The 16448-nt window shown below is 42.4% G+C and overlaps 1 protein-coding gene across 3 annotated transcripts in view; it reads left to right on the top strand.

Moving 5' to 3' along the window:
- Positions 1–16448, top strand: part of FIP1L1 (factor interacting with PAPOLA and CPSF1) — a 186635-nt gene that overhangs the window by 72215 nt on the left and 97972 nt on the right. For 2 of the 3 annotated variants that reach the window (XM_082256743.1, XM_082256742.1), the window contains exons 11-13: positions 677–724; positions 12382–12408; positions 15357–15411. In XM_082256743.1, the coding sequence (XP_082112869.1) occupies positions 677–724; positions 12382–12408; positions 15357–15411 (130 nt within the window). The remainder of the gene's footprint in view (positions 1–676; positions 725–12381; positions 12409–15356; positions 15412–16448) is intronic. The other variant, XM_082256744.1, reaches the window with a different exon arrangement.

The raw sequence follows: 16448 nt of genomic DNA, 5'->3' as shown, positions 1-16448 counted from the left end.
GGAGGAAGGCACAGTTGTACCTCATATTAGCTAGAAGACTTTGCCAAAAATAAAGAATTGCAAATATAAAACATCCTGTGGAAGTTCTTTGGAAAGCAGAAGCTGCTTTGAAGTCCTCATCATTGATGACTGTATTTTCTTCTTTCTGAAGATCATTGCAAGAGAAACTCTACTTGATTCATTCCAGCAAGGTGACCTAGGATTTCCATTTAACACGTTCCTTGCCATGCAGCTGTTTTTGGGTCGCCCAAGCCTCTAACATCTGTTTTTTTGTTTAATATGAGCAGTGTAAACAACGTATGCATTTTGCTGTGCTGACAGGAACATTGCTAGCTTTATAATGTGTGGTTGTATTGAGCATTGCTCAGATTAAAGCATACATTGCAGAAAACAGTTCCCAGGCTATGTTGCCTCTCTAATTGTGTGATAGTTTTTAAAATGGATGCAGATGTGGTATCTGTGCTAGAACTAAATTGTATTTTAAATTACTTAGTTATCCTTTTGCATATTATCAGAGCATCCACTGAGCATCACAGCAACTGATTCCTGCCTCATTCTCCAGAATGTGCTTTTATTCCAGGCTACTTGCAGCCATCAGTGTTATCTTGCCAGTAATTATGTAATGATGGGTACCAAATGACTATGTAAATTATGCCGTTATTTCCCCTTCTTCTAGGATCTGGATTGCAGTTATCTTTCTCCATGCAAAAACCATCTAGATATGGTATAGTGGATTTTGCTAATACTAATGAATATATAGAGTTATCTTGATTTGACATGGGAATAGAAATTTCTGTTGATCATACAGATAAGGGTGACGCATAGTGATTGTGTTGTTGACTTGTGAGTGTGTGTGTTGTATAAGCCAAATGAATCAAGATTCCAAGTATCATTAGTTTACCTGCCAAGTCATTTTTTTTTCTTCTCCATTGTATTTTTCCATACATATGTTTACCTTATAATGTAGGCTATTGGTTTTTGCTTGTGCTTTAAAAATAGGAGTTAATTGCTTACATTCATTATTATTTCTGTTTTTGAATGACACATAGTTGGGTCTGAAAATACATAATAGATGCCATATTTGCTCCTGCCAGGTTGCTAGCATGTTTTAGTGCATTTATGTATTGGAAGCAGTCTACATTTCACAAGTTTATTTACAAAGGTATTTTCTACTCTGCCTACTTCCTGAAATTTTGCTAGACACTATCTTCCACTTTGTAAGCTTTCATTTATCATTGCCCATACAAGTATTGTTGAACTACATCAAATGTTTAGTCTGGGTAATTATTTGGATGTCATTGAATGGTCATAGTTTCCTTTTTGAGTTATATTTGGGCCACTCTGTGTACATATAAAGTCTATCTGGACAGAATTTACTGTTTGTAACAACTTGAAAATACTAGCGAGTACAGTATTTTTTGTATATGTGTATGTATGTATGTGTGTTATATTATGCCTGACTCTCTTGCCAGCTTTAAAAAAGAATTCTCAACAGAAGATGAAAATGCTTGCTACCCCACTCGTTTTTAAATAAGATTTCTGCAGCTCCAACCCAGGTCGAAGCCCAAATTATGGGAATTCCTATTGAGGAGTTACAGCCAGCACTGAGCCTTTGCCCTGCAGGGTGCATACACCTAGTACAATCCCAGCGCCCTTCTCTTTTTTGCTGCAAAGATAAATGCTGATTACAGACCAAAACACCTGCTACTTAAGATTTAAAGTACAGTTCAATAATGTGCCACAAGAAATTTGGGGGGGGGGGGGGGGGGAGAAAGGCCATCATCCCAAAATTGATTATAGAGGAACATAGGAGCTGAAAGGCTTCAGGTATTATGGACTATCTCGGTACCCAACGAGCAACAATTTTGTATAGTTAAAAGAACATTTATTGTTACACAAGTTAAAAGTATTGATCATGGAAAAAATAGACAGTTTAATAAGTTGTTGCTCATATCAGATCGCACGTAGTTCTGCAGATGGATCACTGGTCGATTAAAGTATGGGAGTACGGTAAGTGGCCATTCCCCTACATGTTTTGTGGCCTCACGGCTTCATCAGGAAGAAAAGTGAGCCAAGAAACTAGCTAAAATAAAACACAACCGCATATTTATAATCGCACTGAAAACCAGAGAATAAGATGAAGGTTTTGAACATAATGTGTTGGTCAGGGTTTTACTTACCTACAAGGACATGCGCCCAGAGGAGAATCTCCGGTGAGGATGCTGCAACCCCCCCTTGGGGCAGGCGTGGGTCGTACAAGACGCCCAAACACATCCAGAATGTGAACTAATTAAAAAATACATAATAAGGAGGGTACCAAAAGAAAAAAGGGAGTGAAGGGGCAAAAAAAGTTGGGAGGGGTAAAGGAAAAGGGGGGGGGGGGGAGACAAGGGGAAAGAGGGGGGGGGGTGAGGGGGGATGGAAAGAGAAGAGGGAAAAAGGAGAAATTAAAAGGTTTGAAAGGAAAGGAGGATGAAGGAGAGGGGAAGGGGGGGGGGGGAAGAGAAGATAAAGGGGAGAAACAATAAATGAAGCAAAAGCTACTAAGTCAGAAACTGACCTTCAAACAGTTACGTTATGTTAACCACTTATGCCCCAGAAGATTTTACCCCCTTCCTAACCAGGGGGTATTTTGCGATTCGGCACTGCGTGAATTTAACGGACAATTGCGCGGTCGTGCGACGCTGTACCCAAATTAATTTGACGTCCTTTTTTTCCCACAAACAGAGCTTTCTTTTGGTGGTATTTGATCACCTGTGCGATTTTTTTTTTTTTTTTTTTGATCATGCGCTATAAACAAAAAAAGAGCGACAATTTAGCAAAAATAACAATATTTTTCACATTTTTTTTATATGAAATTCCAACACCCCCCCCCCCCCCCAAAAATGTAAAAATCTAATTTTTTTTTTTTTACATTTTTGGCCAATTTGTTTTCTGCTTCCTATGTTTGGTAAAAAAAAATCACAATAAGCGTATTTTGATTGGTTTGCGCAAAAGTTATTGCGTTTACTAACTAAGGTAAAGATTTGTCTTTTTTTTTTTTTTTTTTAACGAGTAATGGCGGCGATCTGCGTTTTTTTTTTTTTTTTACGGTACTGCGACATTGCGGCGGACAGATCGGACCTTTGACATTTTTGACACTTTTGGGGGTACCAGTGACATTACTACAGTAATCAGTGCTATACATATGCACTGTTACTGTAAAAATGACACTGGGAGGGAAGGGGTTAACTTTATTGGAGAGTGAGGGGTTAAGTGTGTCCCTAGGGGCGTGTTTCTAACTGTCATTGGATGTTGCTGTGTGTGTAACAGCACAGATCAACGGTCCTACATAGCAGGACCGAGTGATCTGTGCTTTTACACAGGGGAGAATGACAGGCGGCTTTGTTTACATTAGCCGCCTGCCTTTCTCCCTCTCTACCCGATGATCGCGAGTGACCAGCGGACATGGGGTCCGCCAGTCACACGCGCTGGCTTCGTCTGGTACGAGCGGGGGCGGGACTGCGCCTACGGCGGCGCACGCTCGCCCCCTATTCACTCCCAGGCTAGTGACGTACCAGTACGTCACTTTGCCTGGGGGGGCTGACCGCCGCCGTATATAGTCGGGCGGAGGTCGGCAAGTGGTTAATATATGCACCAGAGGGAAGGAAAACCACTCATAAAGGTCTGTTTTAAATGGCTTTAGCCAACAGGAGCCCCCAAAAACTCATGTAGCAGGTACTCAAACACTGGAGAGTGGTTGACGTGTAGCACCCTCCTAGTCAGGTGCTAGGCAAAAGCATTGGGTTGCTTTCCTGCTTATCAGGGAGCAGGATTCCTAGTGAGGCCTGTTACATGTGTCCAGGTGTGATTCACTTGGTCTGAGGGAGTGTTCCCAATGTATCCAATTGGGGAGCCTGTTGGACAGTGGAGGAAACCCAGCCAGTGACACACAGGCCTTTGTGGCAGTCCCAGTGGGAGGACACAACAGCGGTGCATCCTGGGATTGACCATAAAAGCCAAGGGCACATGTGACAGGGTGTCTTTGGGCGAGAAGCCAGGTCTCAGGTGGAGGGTGATGGCTGTCTCTCCTCCTGTCAGGTTGGAAAGTGGTCACAGGCAGTCGGCCTAGTGGACCAGAGTATGGAGCTGAGCTGTGAGGTCCAGGCGAAACTGACGGTGGAGCAGTGGCAGAGGTCCCTGTGAAAATCAGTGTCCGTGAGTACCAGGGAGCTTGCCAGGGGTCTGCCCAGGAAGGGGACCACTCAAGGGAAGTCAGTGGACAGGAATCAGCACACAAACAGTGGGTCAGAAAGGGGGTGCCAAGTTAGACCCTGAAGAGAAGCTAAAGAATAGTTCATCAGTTAAATCTTCAGTGCCAAAGTGAAGCAGTGGCCTTGCCTCATCCTCCTCAAGTTGTGCATAGTTACTAGGAGTATCCCACTAATCCCTTCTCCCATCCCAATATAAAATAAAAACACAAAAAAGCAAATCCCCTGGACTGTTCATTGACTGAGCCAAGTGTAAAGTGAGGAATATTTTACAGCCGTTGCCATGGGTAACCCAGGGGGATCCGTTTTAAGCAGCTCCCAAGGGAGTAGTGCTACAGACGTATAACTTGAAAAGGCGAGGGTTCAAGAACCAGTCCAAGATAAAAGTAAGCTGCAGACAACTAGGAAACAGTAGGGTGGGGCTTCAATGCTGTACTCATGTCAGCCGCTTAGCACAGAGAGAGTGTACAGTTGTAACTGTTGGCAGCTTGTGTTGTGAATAATCATTCTGAAGAGCAGCTTGGTCACTTAAAAAAAATACAAGCCCACAACAACCCACACCAGCTCCTGCACTAGAAATAGCAAAGTTTTTCATCCTCTAGTGAGATTTCTTCTTTAGCATTAAGAGTGAGGCTGAAATGCATAATGCTTGTTTATGACCATTGTGACTTTGATGGTCTAATTAATTGATCGCGAACCTTGGCACCCCAGATGTTTTGAAACAACATTTCCCATAATCCTTATGCGCTCTGCAGTGTAGTTGAGCATCATGGGAAATGTTGTTCCAAAACATCTGGGGTGCCAAGGTTCGCCAGCACTGGTCTAATTGTTGCTTGGCCAGGTGTAACACAGTCAGTGAAGGTTTCAAAAGTGTAAATGTGTCTGTGTGTAGTATACAACACCAGGAACATTTTTAACCCATGCTTTCCCCTGGTGTGTGAACATCTAAAAAGACAATCTAGTTTGTTGGTGTCCAGTTAGTGGGCCAGATTATACATGGCGTATTTGCTATTGCTTATAGTAAATGTTTCCAAATTCAGTACTTGCGTTAATATACACATATTCTGTGTATAGAAACGTATTCCGACAAAAAGCAACAGCATTACTTTTCAGAAACCGTATGCAAACTTCCCTGAACTTGAGGTATAACGTTTCATGTGATGCTTTCAGTGACTTTTCAGCCATGTTGGAGAAGAGGACGATTATCTACAGTGCCATTAACACTAATACTAGATAGGATGATAGTGTGTGTAGTTCAATTTTTTTTATCCCAAAATCTCATACGTTTTGATAAAAACTGGCTTTTTATATAAATATTTTTTGTGACTGAAAGGATTGTTTTTATAGCGGTTTATGAACCTAGCTTGTTCTTCAGATTTGCCGGTCCTTTTAAATCCCTTATGGCCTGGCTTGCTTTCATAACTTTTGGGGTTTGCATATTAAGCAAAATCAGCGCAGTTTGCTGGAAATTTGTCAAACTGAACATTGAGCTATAATGGTGTCTGTGCTTTTGATAATTTTGCCTTCTTGCCAGACTTCTTTAATTAGAGGACCTACATAGAGCAAGTAGAGTTTCTGAACAGTGTATTGTACATTTCCACTTTGTCTTGGGGACATACATTTATAAGTTACTTGGGCTATGGAGTTCTTCAAACATTTGTTTAAGCTAGAAAAGTGAATCAAGTCTGGTAAACTCATGCTGCTTGGAAGATATTAATATTTTGATTTTTACACAATTCCTAATCTAACCTGATCTTTTCTATTGATTTAGGATGTGTTATTTTTGGCATGTGCATGAGTTAACACTGGAAATTGGATATCGCTCTGCTGTTTTTTATGAAGGCTAACAACGGTTTTCCATCAGTAGTAGTTAAAGCGCACCTATCATGATTTATAACTAGTAGGAACCTCAACAACTCATCCAGTATGTAATGTCAAAACAGTTACACTGAGTAGCCAGTTTGATTATCCGATTTTGTAGCTGATCAAACAAGTGGATGATGGCATTCAGCAGATCACAGGCACATGCTGTATTGTAGCAGTGGATCAAGGTTTTTTTTTTTGGGGGGGGGGGGGGCAAAAAACAAATATTACATCTTTGCAGGCCATACAAATGTGTTTCCTTAAAACAGCAGCAAGTACAGAACAATACCTCTTCATCTGCCAAAAATCCAATGTGCTCTTAATTTCTTGTTGAAGCTGCCAATACAGTGCTTTTGCTGCACTGATATCTCAAGCCGTGTTGCAGGGCAGCTTATATCCTTGATTTCAGTGCAGAATAAGCAACTTACAGTGCATAGGAAGTTGGGAGCTCTCTGAATTTCTGGCAGGATCAAACGTTATTTTTGTGTATTTGCAGCATTTTTAAAGGCATACAATATGGGGAATTGTGCCTGTATTTTTGTTTCGCTGCATTTTTTTCCCCCAAGATGTACAGTTGGAACAGGTTTCTTACTGGCTTGTTCAGTTCATAAAGTATAGGTCAAGCCCATATCTAGTCATAGATAGATTACAGAAGGATGGAACCATTGGGTTTACTGTTGGAGAACAAAGGAGTCTCTACAATGGTGGCTTCGTTATCCCGTGCTTTGGCTTGGAAAATCCTCCCTCCCCTTGTATTGGACAGTGGTCACCACGGATGCCAGGCTGTCCGGCCGGGGAGGCGTCCTCTGCAAGCATTCTGCTCAGGGGATCTGGACGCTGTCCAGACTACCGATCAATGTCTTGGAACTCCGAGCGAGCAGACAGTGTCTGGCTCATTGGACAAACTGTCTTCAGGTTGTCCAGTGAGCATTCAATTGGACAATGCCACGGCCGTGACGTATGTCAATCACCAAGGGGGCACAAGAAATGCCCTGGCAGCTCTGAAGGTAGCATTCTAAGGTGTTTGCTTCCTGGGGTGGTAAATTGGCAGGCTGACTACCTCAGTCGGCAGGCGTTGGACCAAGGGGAGTGGTCCGTTTATCCAGAGGCATTTCAGCAGCTGTGTCTCTGGCGGGGCCCCCCTTCCGAGGTGGATCTCTTGGCATCTCGGCTTTACAGGTGCAGAGGTTACTGGCTTGGTCAAGGGATTCTCTGGCAAATGCGCTGGTGGCCCCCTGTGGTCAGAATCATCTAATCTACGCCTTCCCTCCTCTCAAGCTTCTGTCTAGACTCCTACGCAGGATCGAGGCAGTATGGATTCCGGTCATCTTGGTGGCACTGGACTGGCCTCCCCAAGCCTGGTACACCAATCTAGTGTGGCTGGTCACCGACGTTCTTTGGAAGCTTCCTCTCAGGGAGGATCTGCTGTCCCAAGGACCGATCTTCCATCCTGCTTTGGTTCCTCTAGTGCGGGCTTTGTTGCCGCCTTAGAATCTTAATTTGGTCCTTTCAGCGCTACAGAAGCCTCCCTTTGAAAAAAATCAGGAGATTCCCCTGCTTACGCTGTCCCAGAAGGGGGTCTTTTTGGTGGCTATCCCCTCTGTGCGCAAGGTGTCGGAACTGGCGGCGTTATCCTGTTCATCTTATTTGGTGGTTCACAGAGATAATATGGTGGTGCTTCGCTCTGGTCCGTTCCTTCCAAAAAGGTTGTCTCTGATTTCCAATTGAACTAAGACATTATTTTGCCTTCCCTTTGTCCCAGGCCAAAACATCCTAAGGAAATTGCGTTGCATACCTTGGGTGTTGTTCGGGCAATTCGTGTGTACCTGGCAGCTACGAAGTCTTTTAGGAAGTCAGACTCAATATTTGTGCTCATGGATCGGCCTCGGAAAGGACTGTCTGCTTCCTCTGCAACCATTTCCGAATGGATTAGAGACAGTGACCCAGGCCTATTCAATTAAGGGTCAGGTTCCTTCTTTCCCTGTTTTTATCTCCGGCGCTCAGTGCTTTCTGGGCCTTCCATCATCGGGCGTCAGTGATGCAGTTTGCAAGGCGGCCACCTGGTCGTCGGTGCACACTTTTACAAAGTTTTATAAAGTGGATGTGTAGGCATCTGCAGATGCTTCCATTGTCTGCAAGATTTTGCAGGCTGCTATTAAAAGGACCTGATCCTCTTTGAGGGTGTAATGTTTTTTTTTTTTTTTTTTTCGAGTGGGCTCCCGTTGTTTTTGTTGAACCCCTGTCGCCTGGTTGGCTACTGTTTAGCCTTGGGGATTTTTGCGTTTTCCGACCCCCGTCCCTGTTTGGCACGTCCCAATGGTCAAGAATGACAGGAGCTGTGTCTGTCAATGAACGACAGAGAAAATGGGATTTTTCCGCCTAGTGTCCTACTCTTGTAGGGGGCAGCATAACCCAATTGTCAAGAATAACAGGAGCTGTGTCCATCAATGAGCATCAGAGAAATGGATTTTAAGGTAAGTTAAAAATCACATTTGTATCTGGTTCCTATGGTTGAAGGGGTTAACCCTTGGGGACTCGCTTCAGGATGGAGTGTCACGCATGCACATCACTCTCTTCCCCCCCCCCAATCATTCTGCGAAAGCCTTACACCATACCCCCCCCCCCCGTTGCGGCTCCTGCATTGTAAAGAGTCACATGGAGCTCTATGGAACTGGGAATGCAAGTTTTTATTGCAGTCCCGGAGTCTCTCTCAGACTTTGAATGCAGAGGCCACAAGTTTGCTCCAGCACCTTCCCGTGCAGATTCTGTATCTGATCTCTCTGCAGTCTCTGAGCCATCAGTTGTTCAGTGTCTGATTCTAAGTCACTTCAGTCCTTGCCGGATGAGCCTGCCTGCCAGTCTTCTGCTATTACTCCCAAATTAAGAGACAGTTTCAGCTTTTATTGATGTGGCATGCACCATTCTTGGAATAGCACTGGTAAAAGTACCAGGTTGATCCTCTAGTTTCTGTCTGGGGTCATTAAAGCCCCTTAGATTCCCGAGAATTTTCTGGTCCCCCGCTATTCCAAAGTCTTTCCCTATGGACATTGGAAACCTCATAACAAGATGTTTGCTCTCTCCGCAAGTACTTATTAACCTTGTATCCGTTTGTTAAAAGTGGTCTGCCCCCACTTGGGATCTGTCAGTGCTTTTGCCTCAAAGTGACCACCATTGTGGTGGAAAATGCATCTGTCCTTAAAGACCCAACTGATATTCTCTTGGAAGCCTTCTCTAGAGCTCCTTGTTTTCCCTTTTGCTTTGCCAAGCTCTGGGTGACTGGTTAAAGTGGTTGTAAACCTCAGACCTGAAATATGAACAAAGCATATTCCCTCTATAGTCTGTACTTGATTAAGAGCACTAAATGTCATTTCTGCCTGCTGCTTCATTCCTCTGATGTCAGCATTAATTACTTCTGCCAAGTTTTCCTGACCAAGAGAAAAATGGTGACGGAAGGGATCTCCAGCTGATTGATCGCCTCAGCTCTGTTCTTGTGTGCTGTGTGAAGGGGAGTGTGTTGTATACTATTAGCAAGGACACTACTGGTGACAAATGCACCCATCTCACTCCACCAAAGAAGCCGAAGGTAGTCTGGAAAGGATCATCCTTTACTGGAGGTTAACAAAAGTCCTTTTTGTTATTCCACTCCTGCAACTTCCAATTCCAAACCAAGCTTGGCTTCCAGTCCACCCACAAGGTCGGAATCTTAAAGTCTGTCAAACCCTCAGACAGATTTTCCTTGGCATGAAGGTGTGCCCCAATTTCCAAAGTAGGAGTTGGAGGGAGAGGTCGGAGTATGTTAGCCTTTGCAAACTCTTTAAAAGCTTGCATTGCAAATGCTTGGCTGTGGGAGGTGGCCTCCAGGGGCTACAATCTTATTTCACACCCCAGCCCATTATTTTCCATCTTTTGGAAGGTCTTTACAATGGTTGACAGTCTTAAGGGCTGAGGATGAGTCCTGGGGACTTGGACATCTTCTGATCAACATCCTAGAGTATCGGACAATTTAGCTGTCCTTGAAGTGTTTGACTATCCCACTGGAGGTTTATCCTATCCTGGTTTAGTCAAACAATGCCTCTGCAGTGAGATACGTCGGCCATCAGTGAGTAACTAAAAATTTAGCCACACCAAGAGAGGTAGAGCAGATTCTGTCCTGGGTAGAACCATGTCGGCCGCTTTACATACCAGGTATGGAAAATTGCCAGACAGGCTTTCTCAGTAGGCAGCCAGTGCAAGGAGTGGTCCCTACACCCAGAGATGTTCCAAGACCTGTGTCTCACATGGGGCCCCATTTGAATCTCCTGGCTTTCAAGTTCGACAAGTTAGACATTTTGTCTCCAGGTACAGCGATCCACTAGTGGAAACAGTGGGTCCTCTGATGGCTCTGTGGAATCAGTACACCATGATCTATGCTATCTTTTCTCTGAAATTATTTGTGTGCCTAATAAGGCTCCTGGTGGATGCTCCCTGGGCTCTTTGGAAATTTTCAGGTCTACTGTCTCAAAGACTGATTTATCATACGCTTGACGATGGTTGACTTATTAAATGCATGACTGTTGAAGCCAGATTCTAATCTTCAGGGGCATTTTTAACGCTGAAATTACAGTGATGTTAAAAACTAGGAAGTCTTTCTCAGAGTGTTTATCCTCACACATAAAAGGCATATGTCACCTGGTGTGAGTCTTGGGTACTTCCATCTTAGGAGTTTCCCTGTGGGACAAATCCTCTTTTTGCTAAAGTTGGGTCTGAAGATGCATTTGACCCTTCGCACCATTAAGGGCAGGTCTCAGCTCTTGATATTTTGTCATTTTTCCTTTTGTACTCTCACAAGGGGTTTCTCATTGCGATCACCTTTGCAAAGCATCTTTTCTGGTTTAGCACAGACAAGGTGGTGTTGAGGCCCAGAAAGTCTAATGTAGTTGAGCTCCTTCACCTCCCTTCCACTCTTTCAATTGTCCCTCTCTCTGGCTTCAGCCCATTAAAAAGAGATTCCCCTCCCATTGGCTGAATGTGGTTCAGGCTGCAAGAAGGCTGTTCGTCTCTCCGCTACTATTGCTTTCAGAAAGACTGTTTCCCTAGCAGTGTTTGCCAGTTCTGTCAAGGCATATGCTACTACTTCTGTGATTAGTTGATGGGCTTTTTAGCATCAGGCTACCATTTCCTAGCTTTTCATGGTTACCTTCTGGTTTTCTGCTCAAAGCTTCTCTGTTTTATCAGGTGGATGTTAAGGCCTTATCTGATGACAAGTTTGGCCGTGAGGTCCTATAGGCATCTTGTTTCCTGTGTTGCCTACCCCTTTGTTAGTCGGCTTAGAACGTCCAAAAGGTTTAAAAGTTTGTGTGCCTTAGGGCAGTGGTCCTCAACTCCGGTCCTTGGGGCCCACTAACAGGCCAGTTTTGCAAGATAACTAAATTACATAAAAGGTGATCTCATTTGCTGCTCAGTGATTGCCAGTGACCACTGCCTTAGGGGACTAGTAAGAAAATGGGATCCTTGTGCTCACTGTAAAATCCTTTAATCTGAGTCTATTGAGGGACACAGATCCCACCTCTCTTTTGCTTATGGTCATGCTCTCGGTACTCCTTTGCTACAAAACTGAGGCATGCTGGTTGGAGGGAGTTATCCTAGGCTGGCCTAGAAATTTACCAGCATCCAATCCTCTAGGTGGTAGTATACCCTGAAGGTTTAGGATTATCTGTGTGCTTCAATGGACTCGAACATATTTTTACTGTAAGTACAAACTTTCATTTTTTTTTTTTTTTTTTTTAATAAGAAATACCCAAAGCTCATTGACGAAGGCCCTTACCTGGCTACTTATCTCTTGCCAAATGTTTAGGAAGGTAAGGATTTGTATGAGAGAGAGAGCACATTCTGTCCCCCCAGTTGCAGCATGCTTACCTCTCATTTCTTGCATGGGAATTTACTTCAGAACAGATACGGTTTGTTCCATTACAGGAAGCCGCATCTATGGCTGCAGATGTTACTATAATGTCCATGTGAAGACTGTAAATTTGTATAAAGGATTTGCCTTTTTTATGCATAGGTGCACTTTAAATCTAAGTACCGTTTGTTTGCTTGCAGTATAAAGCAGAAACCGAGTGTGTTCCACTTATGATCCTGTTTATAAAGAACAATCTTTGATTATCTCGATGTTGCTAAAAATCATCAATCAGCTGAGCTTCATGGGAAATAACTTTAAATGAAAGCTGCAGTCTAGCAAAAATGTTTTTACATGAGTTGATAAAAACTAAGATTTACCTTCTTTTTCTAGGAATACCGATCACAGTGCCACCACCAGGCAAGTATTTTAATGATTCTATAGTGTGCCAACATTTAGTTATATGTTCCTATTAACTTTAAGTATTTGTTGAGTAGATAGTATATCATTCTGCTTGATGGCAACCGTGTGAACATGAAAAGGAAAGCAGAAGCAAATCGGTCCGGTGTAACAGTTATGTGTTCTTAGAATAATTAAAAACTGTTAAAAAAAGCACCAACTGAAATTAGAAGCACATCCTACCTGGCTTCTTGGACCTATATGTTCCAGTTTTTCAGCCTGCATTATGTATGGTATCCTAATTTTATGTAGGCATTAAGGAAGATTTTAGAGAAACTTTCATATGTAGACTGGTCATGCAATCTGCACCAAATAGCAGGAGCTCAGTAAATTATATACTGAAATGTTGAAGAGATCTTGGGTGCATTTAATGTATTTAGAAGATGGTGCACACAGGCAGAAAGCGTCAGTGATTTTGCTCTTATATTATCTACAATGCCGGACAATGATGCAGTAGATTCTGGTTAGCAGTTTAGCTGCCTTCTCCTATGTAGTATAGACATGTCTAGGATGATAAGCTCATCTTTTTAAAAATATTTGTTGGTGAATATTTATTTGGTTGAAGGAACCTATTCTGAGAAAAATACGCTTCCATTGATCAATAAAAATTGAAAATTCTGTTTGCTCAGCTGTTGTGTTGGACCAGTAAATCGGTACTTTGTGAATCACTGACCAAAAACAATAATTCATCTAATGAATTTATAACTGCATACTTGTTTTCGGGCAATGGTTTATAGTAACCAAGCTATTTGATCAGCCTGGTAGTTGGATAGCTTGCATTTTCAGAAGGAAAAGTAAAAAATGGAAGCTTATGTATTCATGTTGACACTTTTTTTCTTTTCTGGTTGATAAAAACATAAGATTTAATCTCACCTTTACTGAATTTTCAGTGAACAGTCAGGAACACGTTAACAGTACATACATTTGTCCCCCTCTCAGAACACAATAGCGCAACAGGGGAGATCACTGTACTGACATTAAATGGCTAGTACGGTGGCTCCTCCAGAGCTGTCCATTTTTTTTTCGTTCCGCCTTGCTGGGTTGAAAAAAAAAAAAAAAACCTATTAGTGTGTACTAGGCTTTAAGCTTGGGTAAAGGGGAGTACATTTGGTGAGATAAACGTGTTCCCTAAGATGGAAGGTATTTAAATTTGAGGTAAAATGTGGGGAAACAAAAACAGAAAAAGCAAAAATGTTCTTACAAGGACTGAAAAAAGGGGCAGAGGAGGAACCTGGAGGATTAGTATTGGGTTCTGAAGTAGATGATCATGGTTAACACCCTGGTATGATAAACGTATTAAGTACGAGGTAAAATCTGAAGAGTGTTTAACGCGTTTAGGACTGCATTACATATTTATGTGGCATCCAGGAAGTGGTTTTTAATCCTGGGCATCGCATGTATGTGTTTCTAGTGTTGTACTAACAATCGGGACCCGAGGGAACCAGATGCTGATCACCTGATCACTGTATTAGACCGTGATTGGCTATCACAGTGATCATTTACCTTGTTTCCCACCCCAATGTTGTTCCTCCTCTGTGAAGATGAGGAACAGACAACTATTAGCGAGGAGGAGATGATTTATTGTATCTCTTCCTTTTTTATAGTGAAGTCTGTAAAAAAAAAAAAAAATCTTTTGGAAAAAAGCTTTAAATTAAATGTTCACTAGTTCAGGACTTGATCTAATTTAGTGAGTTAGTATCAGTGTACAGTAGGTGGCAGTGGTAATGTGCCCATTAGTGGAAGTGTTAGTGACAGTATGTTTTTGGTAAGAAAAAAAGGTTTTCTGTTTAGTGTCAGTATTTAGTGGTAGGACCAAAACAAAAAATATGCACTATTGTTTCTAGGCCCCACTATGGGACAAAGAAGAAATAACGCTCACATTTGTGTTATTACTTAGATCGTCAGGAGTAGGAGAATTTATTTTGTAGCTTTTTTTGGTGGTGGGTCATTGCAGTGACAGAAAAAAAGGCTAAAGTTTTAAAAGATATATATATATATATATATATATATATATATATATATATATATATATATATATATATATATATATATATATATTTATTTATTTAACTATTTTGGACCAGTTTTATTTTCATAATCAAACAAAATCGAGATATCCCTTAACATTTTCCACCAAATGAAAGACAAATCTGTCCTAAAATATACAAGGTATAATTCACTAAGTGGTTGCCATGATATGAGGTTTGTTTTGACCCTGGTCTTGAAAGGGTTTAAATAAACCCATATGGACCTGGTAGATGTAAAAGAATCTGAAGTGCCTCTACCCTAGGAGAGCGTCTTTTCCAGGTGTTAGATGGAATCCATCTTGTATGTCCATTCTGACTATGGAGTACCTTGTTTATGCCAACCTCTAAAAATAATAGTGCAAGCAGAAATCAGAATATGGTAAAGTAGAACCTTTTTAATTTAAAGTGGAGTTCCGCTCAAAAATAGAGCTTCCAATTAAAGCGCTCCTCACCTCCTTACATGCTACATTTGGCATGTCATTTGTTTTGGGGGGGGGGGGGGGTACAGGTACCTAGTTTTGACAGTTACCCACTCCTACTTCCGCTCGAGCGGAAGTTCGTCTCTCCCCCTCCCTCCCTGCAATCTTCTAGGACATGTCACATGTCCCAGAAGATTGCCCGGCCACTGAGGAGGCGCATGTGCAGTGCGCACCTGGCTGTGACACTGTAAGCTGTCACAGCCAAGTGCCCACACTTGTGATGCCAGGGAGAGGTGAGAGAGAGGAGCGAGGCTACGGGCCGGTGCATGTTTGGGTTAAACGCTTATAAAAGTAAATGCCCTTGTGAGCCACTAGGAGCATTTTTTATTCAGCTTTTTATGCCAGGTGCTCTTGCATTTTGCAAATGTTTAATGAACTGTGATCCTGTGTTTGTCAATTCCAGGTTTCCCCCCTCCTCATGGCGGACCACCACCATCACTGATACCGACCATAGAGAGGTATATTATGCAATATCTTGAAATTTGAATACTTGGTCCCTGGTCCTTATTTCAGAGACTGCTGTTGGTATTGTTTTAAATGTCTGCTTACTTGTTGGTACTTTTTTTTTTTTTTTTTTTTTTTATTTATTTGGGGCCTGACCAAAATTCAGTGAATATGGATAGAACCTAGATTGTAAATGTTATGTGATTAATGTATTAAATCATTCAGTCAAGTATTAAAGTATACTTAAAGTGGAACTCTATTTTGAAAATTAAAGTGGCTGTTAAGCTACTCCATGACATTACTACAATCCCCTCAGCTATATTAAATACCGTCCCCAATGTGTACCTCATTTCACAGCGGCGCTCACATGACCGCCCTTTGCTCTTTCTCCTGATCTGACAGCTACAGTGGGAGGGGCTGAGAATCCCACGCTGATGTTAGCCAGGAGGATGAGACCAGCGGGGGTCACGTGAGCGCCTAACGGTGCTATGAAATGAGGTATACAACAGCATTTAAAAAAAAAAAATACACTGGGGACATTATTTAATATAGCAGTGGGGTTTGTAGGAATGTCATTGAGTTAAGATCGCAGCAGGAGGGGAGCAGAATTGGCACTGACAGGCAGGGACGGGGTTAGAGGACAGAGGAGAGCTGCGGATGACGAAGGCACGTAAACGGACCATTGTGTCAGGGCCCAGCAGCCACGATAAACCATGGTCAGTTTACAGAGGGGAGGACAGAGCCAGATATTTTAGGTGGTAGGGCCAAATTACACAACACAAGCACTGTGCTGTACAACATGCTTTAAAGCATGTTAATGCTTTTATTTTTTTAGGGTTATAACCACTTTAAGTCCTGCTGAGTCTACTTAGGCTGGCTTCTTTTTGCAGGTATAGCTATATAAAACATTATACATAAGTGCCTATACTGTGTAAAATGCAGTAATACACAGTCTCACCCTGCTCTGTACCTGCTGCTGACAGCATAAGTATTTAATGCTGCTCTGGGCTTCAGGAAAATGGCAGCCTCCAGTAAGAAGAAACCGTAGCAA

Source organism: Pelophylax lessonae, assembly GCF_965119305.1.
Source record: "Pelophylax lessonae genome assembly, chromosome: 1".
In the NCBI taxonomy this organism is placed as follows: Eukaryota; Metazoa; Chordata; class Amphibia; order Anura; family Ranidae; genus Pelophylax; species Pelophylax lessonae.
The sequence above is the reverse complement of the archived record's forward strand: the minus strand, read 5'-3'. Positions and strand labels throughout refer to the sequence as shown.